Source organism: Glandiceps talaboti, chromosome 1, assembly GCF_964340395.1.
Source record: "Glandiceps talaboti chromosome 1, keGlaTala1.1, whole genome shotgun sequence".
Classification (NCBI taxonomy): Eukaryota; Metazoa; Hemichordata; class Enteropneusta; family Spengelidae; genus Glandiceps; species Glandiceps talaboti.
The window spans coordinates 21,620,233-21,638,236 of NC_135549.1; the positions used below are offsets into that span (position 1 = coordinate 21,620,233).

The window sequence follows — 18,004 nt, forward strand, 5'->3', positions numbered from 1 at the left end:
ATAGAGTAAGATACGACCGTTGGTGGCGCTCCCCACTGAAAGTTGGATAAAAACTATAGTCGCAATATCAAAATGTGTGATTGAAGAACTGTGGCTTAGTCTATTCAGTAATAGTTTATTACATTGTATATCGAACAACATATTCATCAGTCTTTTTATCTCTATCAATAGCAATATAATATTTTAACCACAAAAATAATTCCCTGAAAAACATTCACAATATAACATATATACAGCCACACCCATACACATCTGAGACCATTTTACTCTAGTGGTCCGAGTACAAACACATTCTCCCTCACTCACACACACACACACACACACACACACACACACACAGAGGAACATACGTAAGTCACAGGTGATGTTTACTATTACAAGATTGGTTGAGTTATTAGAACCTAATGCTCACACAACTGCATACAACATAAATATTCAAATTTCAAATACATCCTAAGTATCCACTGCAACTCATTTTGTAAATTTTATTGATCAAAATCAGCAAACTTTGAAGAGAACCCTGATTTGATACTTGAAATGTACATAGGAGTAATACATTCATTTCAAACAATAACTACCATCTAACTTCTGAACTACATAATGCTATCTAAATGAATAAAATAACAAAAGACCGTACTGTCAACTTTTTCACTGTAATCTTTGTAAAACTGAATACAAAGTGAATTACAAAACACAACCAGGATGAAAAGCTCATACATACTGCTTGCAAGCTGAGCTAGTAGTATATTCAACATTCACTACTTAACTACAGAATTCCTGAGTTACTAACACTACTTCTTGGCTAGCCTGTGAGCCTGGTGATAATATCAGGCCAGTGTAGGTATCAACCATTATTACCCATCCAGCACTTTCACCGTGTTTCAAGTTACCATTCATCAGCTCTGTTTGATGCAACCCCATTGAAACAAGTAAGAAAGTGCATATTCTACATTAAGTTGGTGAGATTGCAATTTTTTGTTCCATTTTCTCGACGATGAAGTAATATATTGCAACCAGACACAGACGTGAAGACGATAATGTTTTGATGTCTGAGTGCTGGCAAGTTGGTTCATTTAGACAAAACGTTGCAAGAAACTGTATTCATTCAATCTAGCTATCTTAAAGTGTAGCATGTACAAATGTACTGTTTCTTATTGGTTTCTGCATTAGGTATCACACAGAGCCAGTGAATGATTACTTAAAATGGGCTGTATCACATGCTGGTGTGGTTATTAATACCAATGGCAAAGATGTGTTAACACAAGAGCTCCTCTGGCATTAACATTAAATTGGTGCAGATATTGAACTTCCAATTGTTAACATACGTTGGTGAGGTGTTAGTGTCAGCCTGATATTGGCACTAAGCTACATGTAACCCAGCGTTGATAGGACTCATGCAGGCATTACATGTAATCCTTCCAATATAGCTGTTTTCCATAGACTGAGTCAAAACCATTGAATGAACTATCAAGATCAGTGAGCCTGATCACAAGATTTCATGTTGAGATAGACACCATAAAGATAACACACAAATATCACTTACACTGTGTAGGCTCTGTATTTAGTTAATGTTGACTCGGTCCACGGAAAATAGCTGTAATACTAGCTGGTGGTGACATGTTAAGGTCAAGAGGTGTGAACACCAAGTTACTCCTCTGATATTAACCAAGTTGGTAATCATTTCTCAAAGCTGTACTGAGCTGACTAACTTGATTGATATGTTATTTGAAGACTCGACACCTATTTCAATTGTCGTCTGCAACATATACAAATTTGACTACTTGTACATGTGGACACTCATATGAAGAACGCTCTCCTCTGATCACAGCAGCAATAGCTTCCTGGCAGTGAATATTTGTACACTGCACTCCCTGCTCTGACCTACTGACCTTACACTGAAGACGTATAGGCTGGGGACTTGGAGGTGCAACTACTTGACTTAAGGAGGCTTGATTTTGATCTTGATTTTGGCTAACACTCGAATGTTCAAATGTAGGTGCAACCTGAAGAGGATTTGGATGTGCAATGACGCCTGGGAGTGGTAGAGTGTGGCGAACACTAGAGTGTTCCACATCACTATTGATATTTGAGAGTTCTACAGGGTTGCTGACATGGGGTTCAGCTATTCTGTCTACCAATACACGCGGAGTTTGAGGTTGATTGAGACTAAAGAGTTCCAACAAGTTGCTAGCAGTTGTGTGTTCATCTGTAGGTAGGTCATCATGGTTTTCATTATCACTTGAGTCGTCAACTGTTGGTCGTACACCTGAAGGGACCCTGGCTTCAACAGAATAAAAGTTATCATTTGGTGACCATGCTGCTGCCAATGCAGTGTGTTTTAACTCATAATGGCGTTTCACATTCCTCTTCAGCATTTTATGATAACATATTTTGCATGTTGCTCTCACCGATGATCTCACTTGCTTCTTCCTTTTCTTTTTCTTTTTCTTTTTCTTTGTATCTGACGCACCACTTTCATCGACATCTGAAATATCATCGCTTGATTCATCATTGTCTTCTATTGTACAGTAGTCCATATAAGTTGTCCATACCGTTGAAGGATCTCTGTGTTTGGCTTCATAATGTCTTTTCATATTCATCACAGGCATCTTCAGATGGCAAATGTTGCATCTTACTTTCGTGAATCTATGCAACTTTTGCCTTTGTTCATCACCAGCTGGATCACTGTCTATAATGGTGTACAGGTTGCTTTGGAGGCTTGATTCAAGAACAATTTCTTTATGTTCTGTCTGATAATGTCGTCGGATATTTTTCCGTAGCATTTTCATCTGGCATATTGAGCATAGTACATACTTGTACACTGGTCTATGGGAATGTTGCCTTTGTACATCACCAGCTGGATCACTGTCTATAATGGTGTACAGGTTGCTTTGGAGGCTTGATTCAAGAACAATTTCTTTATGTTCTGTCTGATAATGTCGTCTCATATTTTTCCGCAGCATTTTCATCTGGCATATTGAGCATACTGCATTCTTGTTCACTGAAGCCTTCTTTCTACACAACGATGGAGGGCGCTGTATATTCAGTTCTTCTCCTTTAGCTGCAGCTGCTTGTAAATCTTTTTTATACTGACACCACTGTACATGTCCCAAAAAGACCAATTTTCTTGACAAAATGGCATCACACATGGGGCAATGGTAGTGTGCGGGGGTCCCAGGTTTGTTACTAGATTTCCGACATGGTAAATGACAACCAAGTACAATATAATCTGTATGAAAATGACAATGACAAGAAAGATTATGAATGTTCCAATATTATTGGTAACAAGACTAAAATAGCAGGTCTGTAGTAGGCCCAAATCACAGGTCTGTTTTAGACTCAAATCACAGGTCTGTTTTACGCCCAAATCACAGGTCTGTGTTAGACTCAAATCACAGGTCTGTAGTAGGCCCAAATCACATGTCTGTTTTAGACTCAAATCACAGGTCTGTTTTATGCCCAAATCACAGGTCTGTGTTAGACTCAAATCACAGGTCTGTAGTAGGCCCAAATCACAGGTCTGTTTTAGACTCAAATCACAGGTCTGTGTTAAGCCCAAATCACAGGTCTGTGTTAGGCCCAATTACAGGTCTGTGTTAGAATCAAATCACAGGTCTGTAGTAGGCCCAAATCACAGGTCTGTGTTAGACTCAAATCACAGGTCTGTGTGAGGCCCAAATCACAGGTCTGTGTTAGGCCCAAATTACAGGTCTGTGTTTGACTCACATCACAGGTCTGTAGTAGGCCTAAATCACAGGTCTGTGTTAGACTCAAATCACAGGTCTGTAGTAGGCCCAAATCACAGGTCTACATTGTACATGTATGTAAAGCCAACTATAAAACAGAGGTCTAAACAACATGCATGGAAATGAAAATCTTAAACTTTTACAGTACTTTTACTTTTACTTTGCTACAGTGGCCATACAGATGAGGACTGGGGTATTTATTTTGGATTTTTAATTTATAAAACAATTTTATCATGACTTCCTACTTGAAAAATAAATGTGACACAACATGTGCCAATTCTTTGTTTGTAACTTTGTTTGGACGGATGGATGGAATCCTATGTAATAGGTGGTGCCCATTGGGTGCCCATGGAAACGCAACTACTTTGTTGAGTTTGTACCTATTGTCTACACAGAGACAGCCAAACTGTACATGAAAATATTTCAATTTGAAAATGCTGTCAAAAGTGGATCGTTTTCAAAAACATTCTATTTTCATTGAAAACAGAGACTGTGTAAACAGGTTAAAAACGGAAAGATTATAAAAATTGTGTTGTGTAAATGACCAAAAACACAAAAACTCAATATATCTGGCTTCAAGAATGATGACACACTTATACATGCACGTTTTCAAATTGTTCCGTGTTTGGTGTTTCCATGTAAACAGCCAAAAACGTTTGCCGACCAACAGTTAAAAACATGGAAAAAAGAACATATTGTCATGTACATGTAAACACAGCTAGCCAAAGAATTGCAAACGATATTTACCTGCAATTTTCACAGAATTGTTTTGATGACTTATAAAGTGCTTCTTCAGACGATACAATGGAGCTCTCTTGAACACATTTTCAGGACACACGGGACATAATGCTTTTTTCCGACTGTCATACTTAATTTTACGTTCAAGGTCTTTGATTTCCTTTACAATGGACACATGCTTCTGTTATAAAAAAAAAGAGGCAAGTACATTACATCAAATGCAGTCTGACTGGGCTCAAAATACTCGTGTGCACCGTGCTACTACATTGCATGTGCATTAATTTTGTCCAGTACAGATTTTAAAACAAAGGTGCATGACGTGTATGTTGGAAAAAAACCATAAATTTCAATGCTGATCCATGCTAGGTATAGGTGTTCATTTGCTTAATGACTATCCAGTTGCCTATCCAACCCTGTTGTTATATTTGCAATATACGCGATCATTTGGCTGTTGCTATGGGCGTGGTATTGTTGCTAGACATATTTGCATGCATCTTTTGAATGTTTTTCATTTGTCTATTAATCCCTGTTTCTTTGCAACATACATGATCATCTGGCTGTTGCTATGGGCATGGTCTTGTTGCTAGGCACATTTACATACATTTTTGACTGTTTATTCACTTGTCTGAATAATCCCTGTTGTTATCTTGCAATGTATGTGATCATTTGGCTGTTGCCATGGGCGTGGTTTTCTTGCTAGGCATATTTGCATACAATTTTTGAATGTTCACTTGTTTAAGAATCCCTGTATCTATGTGAAATTAAACATTGTTTGGATTTTGCTATGGGCGTGGTCATGGTTGCTAGGGGTATTTGCATACATTTTTGAATGTTTACTCACTTGCCTACCAGATGATGTTGTTATTTGACCAAAATATACTGCCATTTGGTTGTTGCTAAGGGCATGGTCATGGTTTCTTGGGCCAACAGTGTCAAAATATTTTGAGAAAAATCTGCATAATAACACTTCTAGAAACATCTCGCCAAGTTTCAGTCTCATTGACCAAGTACTTTTTGAAATACAAGTTAGACCAAAATTCACATTTTTACACCTAATTTGCATACCACTGATGAAATCATTATATGCGTAACATTTCTTCATCCATACATCCCTAGATGCATCCCATTAAATTTCAGCCCAATCTGCTCAGTAGTTTTGTAATTACAGAATGTTGACCAAAAAGACACATTTTTAGCCCTAATTTCCATATCACTGATGGAATCATCATGTCATGAACAATTCTTAATCTGAACACCCCTGAGAATGTTCCCACCAAATTTCAGACCAATCTGCCAAGTAGTTTTTGAGTTAAACGTTTTTGACCCAAAATCACTTATTTTGACCCAAATCCCACACCAGTGTTAAGATCATTTTGATTTGAACAATTTCCCAACTAGACACCCAAGGTAATACACCACTGAAATATCATGGCAATTGGTCCAGCGGTGTCTGACTTTTAATTTGTTTGTACACACACACACACATACACACACACACACACACACACACTTTAACATGCCTATAACACTACTGAACCTTATCAGTTCAGTTGTGCTAATAAAATGATTATATCGAAAATGCGGAAGCAAAAAACGCAAGAAACCTTGTTAACCTTGAGACTTGAAATAACATCAAAACGTGAGTCATCACATCGACAATTATTTTTAGATGATCTCAACTCATTTCAATAAGCCTATAATTTCAAAATAAAAAGCATGTTATAGTTTCATCACAAACTTTTGTTGTCTTACACATACCACTGTTCTTATAATAACTCTGTACAGATATACATGTAATTTAGTTGATGAGATATGATACTGTTTATATTTACATGTACATACAGTACATTGTACCAAAATTGTTGGTTTTTCTTTATACTTACATTTGGGAAGCTACTGTCCTCGTCATCACTACATTCATGAAATTCATCTCTAGAGGTTTTAGTGAGTGGTGATGATGCACTATTATCCTGACATTCACCAACCAATTCCTCTTCCTGATCCAATCTAGCTGTATTCTTATCTCTAGTGGTATTAGTGAGTGGTGATGATGAATTATCATTCTGGCATTCCCCAGCCAATTCTTCTTCCATGGCAACTCGATCCGTGTTCTTATTCATGTCTCTACTGCGTGCTGATGAAGCAACTATTGGTTCTCCGTTAGCTTTCTTCACACACCACTCTAAATGATCCACAAATCTTCCCTTTCTGGTCAAAATCCTAGAACAGTGTGGACAATGGTAGTGTGCAGGGTTCCTATGTTTGTTACTAGATTTCCGACATGGTAAATGACAACCAAGTATCATCAGACCTGTATCAAAATAACAATAACAAGAGAAATGGACAATGTATGGATTAGTAGTTGGTACACTGTAAAACATACAAAACATTTCAACTGTAGACCTTATTTACATTTGTGACTTTGCGCAGTATCCACTGTAATCAGGACTAGGAGAGAGGGAAATGACTCTCCAAAACCCAAAGATTATGGAAACAGCTTTTTTTTCCTGGAGCGGTGTTTCTCTTTAATGTGAAAAGTCATTAAAGTAAAAAAAAAAAAGGTGTGGCTGGGCTGGGATGGGATAGGGTTATCAGAGTGCTGAAACTATTTCATATACTGGTTAACTTTGACAATAACGAATGAAGAAAAATACTTACCACCAATTTTCACAGAAATTTTTTGATGAGTAAATAAGTGGCTCTTCACACGCTTGGGTGGAGCTCTTTTGAACTTATCTTCAGGACACAAGGGACACAGTGCTTGCTTCCGACTGTCATACTGAATTTTGCTTTCAAGATCTTTGATATTCCTTACAATTGAGATATGTTTCTGGAATATGAATAAAAGACAGGCGGCTACATTATATTAAATGTGTGTGTGTGTGTGTGTGTGTGTATATATATGTATATGTATATGTATATATATATATGTGTGTGTGTGTGTGTGTGTGTGTGTGTGTGTGTGTGTGTGTGTGTGTGTGTGTGTGTGTGTGTGTGTGTGTGTGTATATATATATATATATATATATATATATATATATATATATATATATATATATATATATATATATATATATATATAACCACAGCTTGCTGCAACTTCAAGCAATAATTTCTGTTATTCTGTCCTGTACAAAACTGTCGTCTTCTTCTTGCAAGAAGCAAGCTGATAATTATGTCTATGTATAGAAACAATAACTGCACAATATCCTACACCAGAGCAAAGGTGACTACATTATATCAAATCATAAATACATGTACACACAGCTACCTGCAACTTCAAGCAATATTTTTTCTGATATTCTGTGCTGAAGAAAATCATTGTCGTCTTCTTGCAAGAATGCATTATCAATCATCAAGCTGTCATAAATATCTACATGTATGTATACAAATGTAGGATTAGGAACAATAACTTCACAATGTACTACTTCGGTATATACATGTATCTGCAACACAGGTATGACTTTTTTCAGTACATACATGTATTTCGAGATCCACACCTGAAAGTCATCATTGAATGTTTCCATACTACAACACATCTGTTAGTTTTCTCCTTTACATTTAGAAAGTAACTGTTCTCATCATCAATAGGACCGGCTTCCTCTGTGTTAGTATGTGACAATGTTGTACTATATTTTACCTGGCTGAGATCAGCTGATTCCTCTCCCACACCTTGTGTAATGTTATTCAACAATTGTTCACAGGCAGTTGAATGTTGTGTATTATCACCAGCACCCTGACTTGTAGTGGTTTCATCAACGGTCCCTTCTATCCCACTGTCAATGTTTGTCTTCCCTGATGCATTGACACTGTTTGGACACTTTTTTCTGTTATCCACTGTAACATGGATGCCATATGTATGATCTTGTCTTTCATCATTATTGTTATGGCTGACTGTAGCAACTGTGGATTCTTTATTCTGCTGTGATAGACATATTTTGATATGTCCTAAGAAGACATGCTTTCTGGCCAAAACCTGAGTACATTCCGGACAATGGTAGTGTGCATGGGTCACATGTTTGTTACTAGATTTCCGACATGGTAAATGACAACCAAGTACCATCAGACCTGTATCAAAATAACAATAACAAGAAAACTTGAAAAGATTAAAAAAAACGGACACATAAGAAAACTTATAAAGCATTTTATTGATGAACAAAACCAAAACACAACACATTCTTCTTTGTTCAATAATAGCAGAACAAAAAGCATGAATTGAATATGAAACACTCAGGAATGATACATGTACGTGTACATATAGTATAACCTTAGCCAATCTGATTAAAATTTGACACGGCACAATTTTCTTTTGACTTTTACGTTTACTGTCATTTGTTCTTTTGTGAGCACTTGTTACACACATCTTACACAATAGTCAATACCATACAAAAATGTAGGTTTTCCCGTGCCACACGAGCAGTGAGTGAATTCACTAAAAGAATGAGAACACTTAATACATCGAAACATGTGGGTATAGTACTTCAGAACGCTCTGTTCGAACACAGAGCACAGACAACAATGTTATTGTTACTGTTTGGTGGTTCTCTTTCTTTCGATTTTGAATGTTGGGTGTTATGTTGTAAGACAGCTTCTGGTTATGTTGTAAGACGGATTCTTGCAAGTATGAGATGTTGGGTATTATGTTGTAAGACGGATTCTGGTTATGTTGTAAGACGAATTCTTGTAAGTACGAGATTGGATTCGAGGAAAACCTATACTAAGAGAATTTAGTTTTTTATCCTACATGTACAAATGTACACTGAACTATTGATCTCACCCCCATTGATCTTTGACCCTGCTTTTTCTATACACTATATTCCAGATACCCACACAGTAACCATTTTCTAAAGAAGTATTGTATGTTGGTGCCCCAGATCAGGGAAAATGATCATGATGGTACACATTTTCAACAAGGCTGCCAATAGCATGGTACATGTAGTACATGAAGAAGTAGCAAAATTCATGTATAACTAGAAGTACTTCATGTGGTCCTAAACATCATATTATTGGAAACAGAGAAAGCAGAACCATTTCATTTTAGCTGAGATTTCCATTGACTTGTGCTGTCAATTACAACAAAAAGACAATTCTCAATGCATGTCACAGAAGTCATGGATTCTGGCTCTCTTTTATCCAAATATCGGTTTCCAAACAGTGTCAAAACTGACAAAAGAGTACGCTACAATTCTTTCAATTTTTTTTTCAATAACTGGAATACAAACATGGAATATTGCAATGGTGGTGCTCAATCTATCTTACATTTAAAAAAATACAGTCTCTCAAAAAGAGATTTACCTGCATTTATGAGTACTACTGAGATTTTTTGATGACTTTTAAAGTGTCTCCTCAGACGATGACGTGAAGCTCTTTTGAACTTATCTTCAGGACACAAGGGACACAGTGCTTGCTTCCGACTGTCATACTGAATTTTGCTTTCAAGATCTTTGATATCCTTTACAACTGACAGATGCATCTGAAATAAGAGTGATAAAAATGTTAAGTACATTATCAATAGTTACTAATGAAAATTTCAACTTGTAGACTCAAACAAATTTCATAGAAGCGAATCTCAAATTTTCAGACGTACATGTACATGTACATGTATTATCAGCATAATGCCATTGTCTGGGATGTACATGTACTACAGGGGGCTATTGTCATGTTTTTAGAACAGACTGTCATGTGAAACAAGCTTGAAAGAAACAACTGGGATCTTGATGCCCGCATCCAAGTTTAAACTGGACTTCCTTTGGAGGATACGTATAATATATGTAACCTTACTTCAACCTGTGTACAGTTGGTCTTTGTTGTCCAAGATTCTGACATTCTTCATGTCACACTTGTGCTGTGACTTTGTCAGGTTGCCCTATTGCTGATAAAAGTTGACAGCTACTAATATGGGAGATATGACAAAAGTCCTTTGAAGTACACCCCCCTGATGGTGCTGATGAGACATCAGTGAGAATTTGAAATTGGAAACCCACTTTTCCATCAGTGTGCCCCACAACAATTTTGTGTTTTATTAGACGGCACAACACACTGACTCTAGGTTGGAGGCAAGTTAAGTTATATGCACATGTATGCATGATTGATTGATAAAGTTTTGTTTATGGTCTGAGAACCTCAGTAACATTACAACGTCTTGACCCAAACTGGTAAAACTTGCATAGATTCCAATCAACCTTGTCCCATGTTTTGGTAGGGAAACCTTGGTACAATACCTTGGGAATTTGAGCAGATGTTACATGTACCTACAAAACTGTACATGTACAATAAGTACTTACATTTGTACCCTCTTAACTACAACACAAATTTCATACAATTTTCATAGTTTATTTAAGATGTTCATGAAATATTTGTAACTTACATGTTGCTTTAAGTCTTCATTTCCAACATCATTACCCCAATGTCAAGGTTCTGAGGGCCTTGTAAATACATCATTACCCCAATGTCAAGCTCAAGGTTCTGATCTGAGGGCCTTGTAAATACAATGTACATTTGTACATCATTACCCCAATGTCAAGGTTCTGAGGGCCTTGTAAATACATCACTGCCCCAATGTCAAGGTTCTGAGGGCCTTGTAAATACATCACTACCCCAATGTCAAGGTTCTGAGGGCCTTGTAAATACAACACTACCCCAATGTCAAGGTTCTGAGGGCCTTGAAAATACAACACTACCCCAATGTCAAGGTTCTGAGGGCCTTGTAAATACATCATTACCCCAATGTCAAGGTTCTGAGGGCCTTGTTAATACATCATTACCCCAATGTCAAGGTTCTAAGGGCCTTGTAAATACATCATTACCCCAATGTCAAGGTTCTAAGGGCCTTGTAAATACATCATTACCCCAATGTCAAGGTTCTAAGCGCCTTGTAAATACATCACTACCCCAATGTCAAGGTTCTGAGGGCCTTGTAAATACAACACTACCCCAGTGTCAAGGTTCTGAGGGCCTTGAAAATACATCATTACCCCAATGTCAAGGTTCTGAGGGCCTTGTAAGTGCAAATGTACATCATTACCCCAATGTCAAGGTTCTGAGGGCCTTGTAAGTACATCATTACCCCAATGTCAAGGTTCTAAGGACTGTGTAAGTACATCATTACCCCAATGTCAAGGTTCTAAGGACTGTGTAAGTACATCATTACCCCAATGTCAAGGTTCTAAGGGCCTTGTAAATACATCATTACCCCAATGTCAAGGTTCTAAGGGCCTTGTAAATACATCACTACCCCAATGTCAAGGTTCTGAGGGCCTTGTAAATACAACACTACCCCAGTGTCAAGGTTCTGAGGGCCTTGAAAATACATCATTACCCCAATGTCAAGGTTCTGAGGGCCTTGTAAGTACATCATTACCCCAATGTCAAGGTTCTAAGGACTGTGTAAATACATCATTACACATGTCAAGGTTTTGAGGGCCTTGTAAATACATCATTACACATGTCAAGATTCTGAGGGCCTTGTAAATACATCATTACAAATGTCAAGGTTCTGAGGGCCTTGTAAATACATCATTACCCCAATGTCAAGGTTCTAAGGACTTTGTAAATACATCATTACCCCAATGTCAAGGTTCTGAGGGCCTTGTAAATACATAATTACCCCAATGTCAAGGTTCTAAGGACTTTGTAAATACATCATTACACATGTCAAGGTTCTGAGGGCTTTGTAAATACATCATTACCCCAATGTCAAGGTTCTAAGGACTTTGTAAATACATCATTACCCCAATGTCAAGGTTCTGAGGGCCTTGTAAATACATCATTACCCCAATGTCAAGGTTCTAAGGACTTTGTAAATACATCATTACCCCAATGTCAAGGTTCTGAGGGCCTTGTAAATACATAATTACCCCAATGTCAAGGTTCTAAGGACTTTGTAAATACATCATTACACATGTCAAGGTTCTGAGGGCTTTGTACACATGTAAATAGTTTTCAGATCAAAAAGAGATTGAGGTCTCTTTATCACATATACATGTAATATTATTATGATCATGTGTAATTTTTCATAACAAAATTCAAATTTTGCAGTCAACTACATGTATTTTAACATTCATACTGAAGTTAGCCTTTGATACTTACAGTTTGGCTTTCAATGTCTTCTATCATGTCATCATCTTCGTCTGCATTAATGACTTCATTATTCCCTAATGCCTGAGTACTCTCACATTGTCTTACAGTTGATTCAACATCTCCATCTTCTCTGTGGTTGACATTCTTATCCGATAAAGCAGTACTGACATTTGCTGGACTGTCAATGTTCTGATGTCCTGACAGCACATTGGTATTTTCATTATCATTGCCTTCAGTAATCAAGCTCTGTCCCTCTTTGTTGTTCTCTTTCAGCAATGATGGACTAGCATTCTGATTTCTGGTTTCACCGGCCAAGTCCTCGTTCCCTCTGTCAGAGTCTGTGGTCTCAGATGCTGTTGGTACAGCAACATTCTGCTCTTCACTGATTACAACAACCAGGCGCTTTCTATTTGCGCCCACTGATATTATAGGGGTGTCAACATTCATTTTTACTGTATCATTCATGACCAGATTCTCTGTACCATTATTGGTTATTCTAAAAGATGTTGGTGAGCTAGCACTCTGATTTGCACTGCTTTCATCCATTCACACAAGTACATGTAGTTCTCTTTCTCTCGATTGGTTAGCTGGTCAGAACCATCTATTGAATCATTTTTTCATTGAATTGTCCCCCTCACAGTTGATTTTCTATTTTACATGTACATGTACTGACATTGACTGGACCTTCTTCCACTCTGGTAAATCATGCTGTTATTCATTGATGGAACACTGTCTCACAATCACTGCTGTCAGTGTCATCAATATAATCATATCATCACATCAGCCCCTTTATCTATACATATACATTACATTATGTAGAAGGATGTTACTTGTATCTGAAGAAGATAAAAAAGAAAACTCATTTTCATTCTACATAATTAACATCAGAAACTGTGGCTTGATTACTATGGTTTCAATTAACGTGCAACATTTATACTGTTACTAGAGGAGTTTGCATTGAATTAACGGTTCAACAGCAAGGCTACATACAAAATGAATTATGTTCAAGTGTCTCCAAAAGATTGAACATGATGAAGAACACATTCAGGCACTTGAATCAAACTGTATGATTTTACTTGAAAAATGAATATTAATAAAGACTATACATTTTAAAAACATATCATACAGTTTGATTCAAGTGCCTGTGAGAGAGAGAGAGCGTCGCACTCTCGGGGGGGGGGGGGGAAGGGGGTACAGTGTGTTCTCTGCCTGAGCTGTAAACAACAAGGACAAATTCGTCATGATAAGGTCCGAAGTTGTCACTGTCCAGCGAACGCATTTATGCACTGCATTCAGTAAATTAGCACACAATATTTTTTGTACAAAACTCACCTATATTTGAACTTGCGTTAGGCATGTCACGGGCAAACTACAAAATACATTGCTATGTTTATGTTGCATGTCTTACTACAACTATATACTTCCGGTATGGCGCGAACGAGAAATCACGAGAATTTGTTGTGAACTTGCTTGTTTGACCTCAGTCAACTCCAAAGTTAATGAAATAATCTTGATTATTTCAACTCGCGCGTGAGAATATAGCTATTCATATTTCAACATTGCTGAAATTGATGAAATGTCATGAAGTAATAGTTCTATTTCGAAAAAGTAGGTCATTAAAAGGTCAAAAGCGCATTGTATCATGGGTAATGCTTTTCTCCGCTCCGCCTTGCTTTCGACGAACGTAGGTCAGTCAGGATAAACATTCTAAATTTGCGATTAGATTTTGCGACTTTAGACATATATTGCGTTTTATACGTAACGATTGATTGGTTCACGTGCAGAATTGTTCAGAATAATTGGAATGGGTTTTTTTTATAAGCCATTTTATTTCAGTGTAACGGTGATGAGTATGTGAGATATTATTTAGTCCTCCGATGTCATTGCGCAAGCGCCACGCAGATCTTGTGATTTGTGATTTTCATTTACAGTGAAAATCATGTGAATGTATTTTCACACTGTTTGCGACCTAAAATAACGAATGTCATTTCCTATGTGTTCATGTGTTGTGTATCTTATGGTTTTATTATTTGGGGTCCTAGCTGTATGCGATAATAGAAGTGGTAATTTTTTATCCAGATTTTTGTTTGTTTTTGAGCTTTTTTCAAGTTTAAATTTAGCTGAAGTGTTACCATTCTGCAAAACCCCAAAATCAGTATAAGACTCCTGTAGTAAGGCAACTTTAACTTTATTACACAACTATGCCTTCAGTGGTTTATATAATATGGTAAAACAACAATAATAAGACCCCAGGAAATAAGTACAGTAACATCAAATTTACTGTTAAATTTACTGGTAATATATTTTTGAAGGTGCTTGGTAAAAGTTTTGGAAGTAAATTTTGTACATTAGTCATTACACTTTTCTTTATTCAGTGTTCTCAAGTGATCACCAGGTTAGATTACAATGATTACTAATTTACATATTGTTTTACATATCAGTGCATAATGACCAACACTATTATAATATGCAGGTGTATGTCTTGAACATTGAAAATGCTTGTGACATGTTTGTATGTTAACACATACATACATGGATATTGGGATAAGTCATCAACAAATTATTATTATAATATTGTCATTCAGAGATTACAAAAGCTCAGAGGATGGTAGAGCACTTTGAAGAGCTGCAGAAACCTGCCAAGCAAGGCATCCTGAGTGGCAATGACAATTGTTGCACCATGTTTTCACTATAGTGGGGAGAACACTGCAGGATACTAACATTTGTACGAGATGTTGTATCATGGAGAAACTGGATAATAACTTAAATGCAATACTAAAAGTCTATGTTTTTTTTGTATTTCTAATTCAAATGTTTTCAAAACTAATAAATTTAAATTTAATTTGTTTCACAGAAACACCCGTGAGTGTATAAAAATCAACCACTGTGAAATTACTCCTTCAGTGCTGCAAGTGTTGAAACTATTGCAAAGGAAATGGCGGCTTTCAAGACTCCAAAGGCAAGAGATTCAGTTGGACATAGAGAAGGCGATGACTCCCAGAGTGTGCATGTATCTACTGCGTCACAAGTGTGTGTAGATTCAATGCCTCTTGAATTATTGGAGCTGGCTAGTAGAAACATGTTTGAAATGTTCTTGGTTGAAATGTACAGGTGTAAATTATGCAGTACTTACAGTAGTATGGTAAGGGTAAAAGTCATTGAACACTTCAAGACCACACACTGTGAAGAGTGGAAGTGTGCTGCGAAAAGTGTGTTGCAAAGAAAAGCTAAGGAGAAAGAAGCTGTCATTAAGATTAATCAACAATGTAACAGTGGAGTGAAAACGATCCCGGTTCCGAATACACCACAGTCACACGACTCACTGAAAGTTGATTCAGTAACAAAGAAGCCAACCCAAACTAGAACAAATGAAGTGCCAAAGTCTGCCACAACTGCAAAAACAAAATCCACAGTTTCTCGCATTATGACTAGGTCTAGTGCTCTTGCTTGTTCAGTTCAACAGAAACAGTCTGCAATGACAGCAGTGGGCATTAAACCACAACAACAAACACAGGTAAACACACAGAAAGATATTGACCAGACTCAGGCTTCTGCAAATCAAAATAACACCCCCACAAAGTGCTTACCTGCAACAACCACGTGTACAGCTCTATCCACTGTTCAGTCTACTTCAGCTGCTATAAATGCAAAGTCAGTCAATAGTGTAAGTGTTCAAAATGCTAGTAATGGTCCAACACAAGCGTTGAAAATCCAGAAATTTGATGAAACGCCAAAAACTACACCAGCCAGTGCAGTCAAATACAATAAACTTATGATTAATATCAGAGATTGCAACTCATTGTCAAATGTAGCAGCAAAGGAGAAAGACAATAGTGGTGCAACAGTGCAAACAGAAATGTTAGACTCTCCACTGCATGATATTGGCAATGATGATGATGATGATGATGATGATGATGATGATGATGACAGGGGTGTACCTGGTTCAGATGAAATACAGAACCCTGAAGAAAATTTGACAAAGCCCACACCACACCATTCACATCCAGAGAATGTGTTTATTACTGACAGTGTGAGTAAATCTGATACACAACAGAATATACTGTCCAATGAAGGAACTCAGAGTAAAATTGATGTTAGAATCAACAAACCTGGTGAGTCTGCTCCAGACGAAAAACATAAGAGAAGGGTGTGGATGTGCTCTATGTGCAAAGTCAGGTTACGCAGCAGAGACGACATGATTTTGCATATAAAATCAGCCCACCGGGATTGCAAAACAAATTTTCAGTGTCCAGGTTGTCAAAAATTGTACAAGTCTTGGAAGGGCCTCAAGTCACATGCCAAACTTTGCAAAGAAAAGAGAAAGAAAAAGAAAATGAAGGAAGTCAAAATATTCCGATGTGAACTCTGCCAGAAGGGATTCAAACAGGTGCATGCTTTGCGAGAGCATGTTCTTATACATAGTGAACATCGAAGTTACATTTGTGAAGTTTGTGGCAAATCTTACAAGCAAAGTAGAGCCTTACGTAATCATAGGCAAGTTCACAATAAAGAGATCTACAAGTGTAAGGAATGTGGTTATAAGACAAATGTAAAAACTTACATGCACAACCATGAAAAAACTCACCAGGGGAATGAGAGGAAAGTCTACAAATGTGATCATTGCGATTTTCAAACTTTCTATCTGTCAAGCATTAAGCAACATACTGGTCTGAAACATGGCGAGCTAGAGAAGAGTTTTATGTGTGAGAAATGTGGACGTCGGTATAATAGCAAAATGTCCCTCACAACACACATAAAAACTCACCATGAGAGCAAAGTATATAAATGCCCACAGTGTCCGTACGTCGGCCAAAACCACATTCGCTTACACGTACACTTAAAGGTCCACAAGCCAGTTGAAACTAGGAAGCATGCATGTCCACACTGTGAGTGGCGAGGACTTGAAAAGAGTTCACTGAGACGGCATCTACGTATGCATACAGGAGAACGACCCTTTCGATGTGAGGTATGTGATATTGGTTATATTGAAAGATATGGACTCAACAAACACATAAGAAAGAAACACCCTGCACAGTCAATGAAAACTGATGAAGGTGAAGTCACTCGGGCACTGAACTTTCTCAGTACAGAAAAAGTGTCTGTTACATATAATGATTTTTGAAGAAACTGTTTATTGAGGTTCACTTCAAACATGATCAGAAAGTATAATCATAATAATGTATTTGCTTTATTTTTGTAATAGCTGGATACACAATGAACCCCATTAATATTGAGGTGCTTGTGAATATTTTGTGACAATGACATATGCACGGTAATTTACTGGTATGGACTAAACAAATGATGGTGTAGGTGGTGGGGGTGGGGTGGGGGGGGGGTTGTGGTTCAGAGACTGGTTTCATTATGAATCAGATTTCATTATTCAAATCACAAAAGATAGATCTGAGAGATTGAAACTGTCAAGTCTCTGGGCTATGAGGAGGA

At 37.3% G+C, this 18,004-nt stretch overlaps 1 protein-coding gene across 1 annotated transcript; it reads right to left on the bottom strand.

Moving 5' to 3' along the window:
- Positions 1 to 529: 529 nt before the first annotated feature.
- LOC144434338 (uncharacterized) lies at positions 530 to 12,960 on the bottom strand. The gene is made up of 7 exons (XM_078122793.1): positions 12,572 to 12,960; positions 9,779 to 9,956; positions 8,013 to 8,551; positions 7,143 to 7,314; positions 6,368 to 6,795; positions 4,494 to 4,665; positions 530 to 3,229 (listed from the first exon to the last, which is right to left on the bottom strand). The coding sequence occupies exons 1-7, from the start codon at positions 12,596 to 12,598 to the stop codon at positions 1,746 to 1,748; spliced, it is 3,000 nt and encodes a 999-aa protein (XP_077978919.1). The 5' UTR covers positions 12,599 to 12,960; the 3' UTR covers positions 530 to 1,745.
- Between the last annotated feature and the right edge of the window lie 5,044 nt (positions 12,961 to 18,004).

Bases quoted from the DNA above. Each gene is read 5' to 3' on its own strand.
- LOC144434338 (XM_078122793.1), bottom strand. From the start codon at position 12,598: ATGATAGAAGACATTGAAAGCCAAACT. The intron at 6,796-7,142 runs GTAAGTATTTTT...ATTTTGATACAG, and splicing joins AATTTCTGTGAAAATTGGTG to GTCTGATGATACTTGGTTGT. The intron at 4,666-6,367 runs GTAAGTATAAAG...TTTTTATAACAG, and splicing joins AGGACAGTAGCTTCCCAAAT to AAGCATGTGTCCATTGTAAA.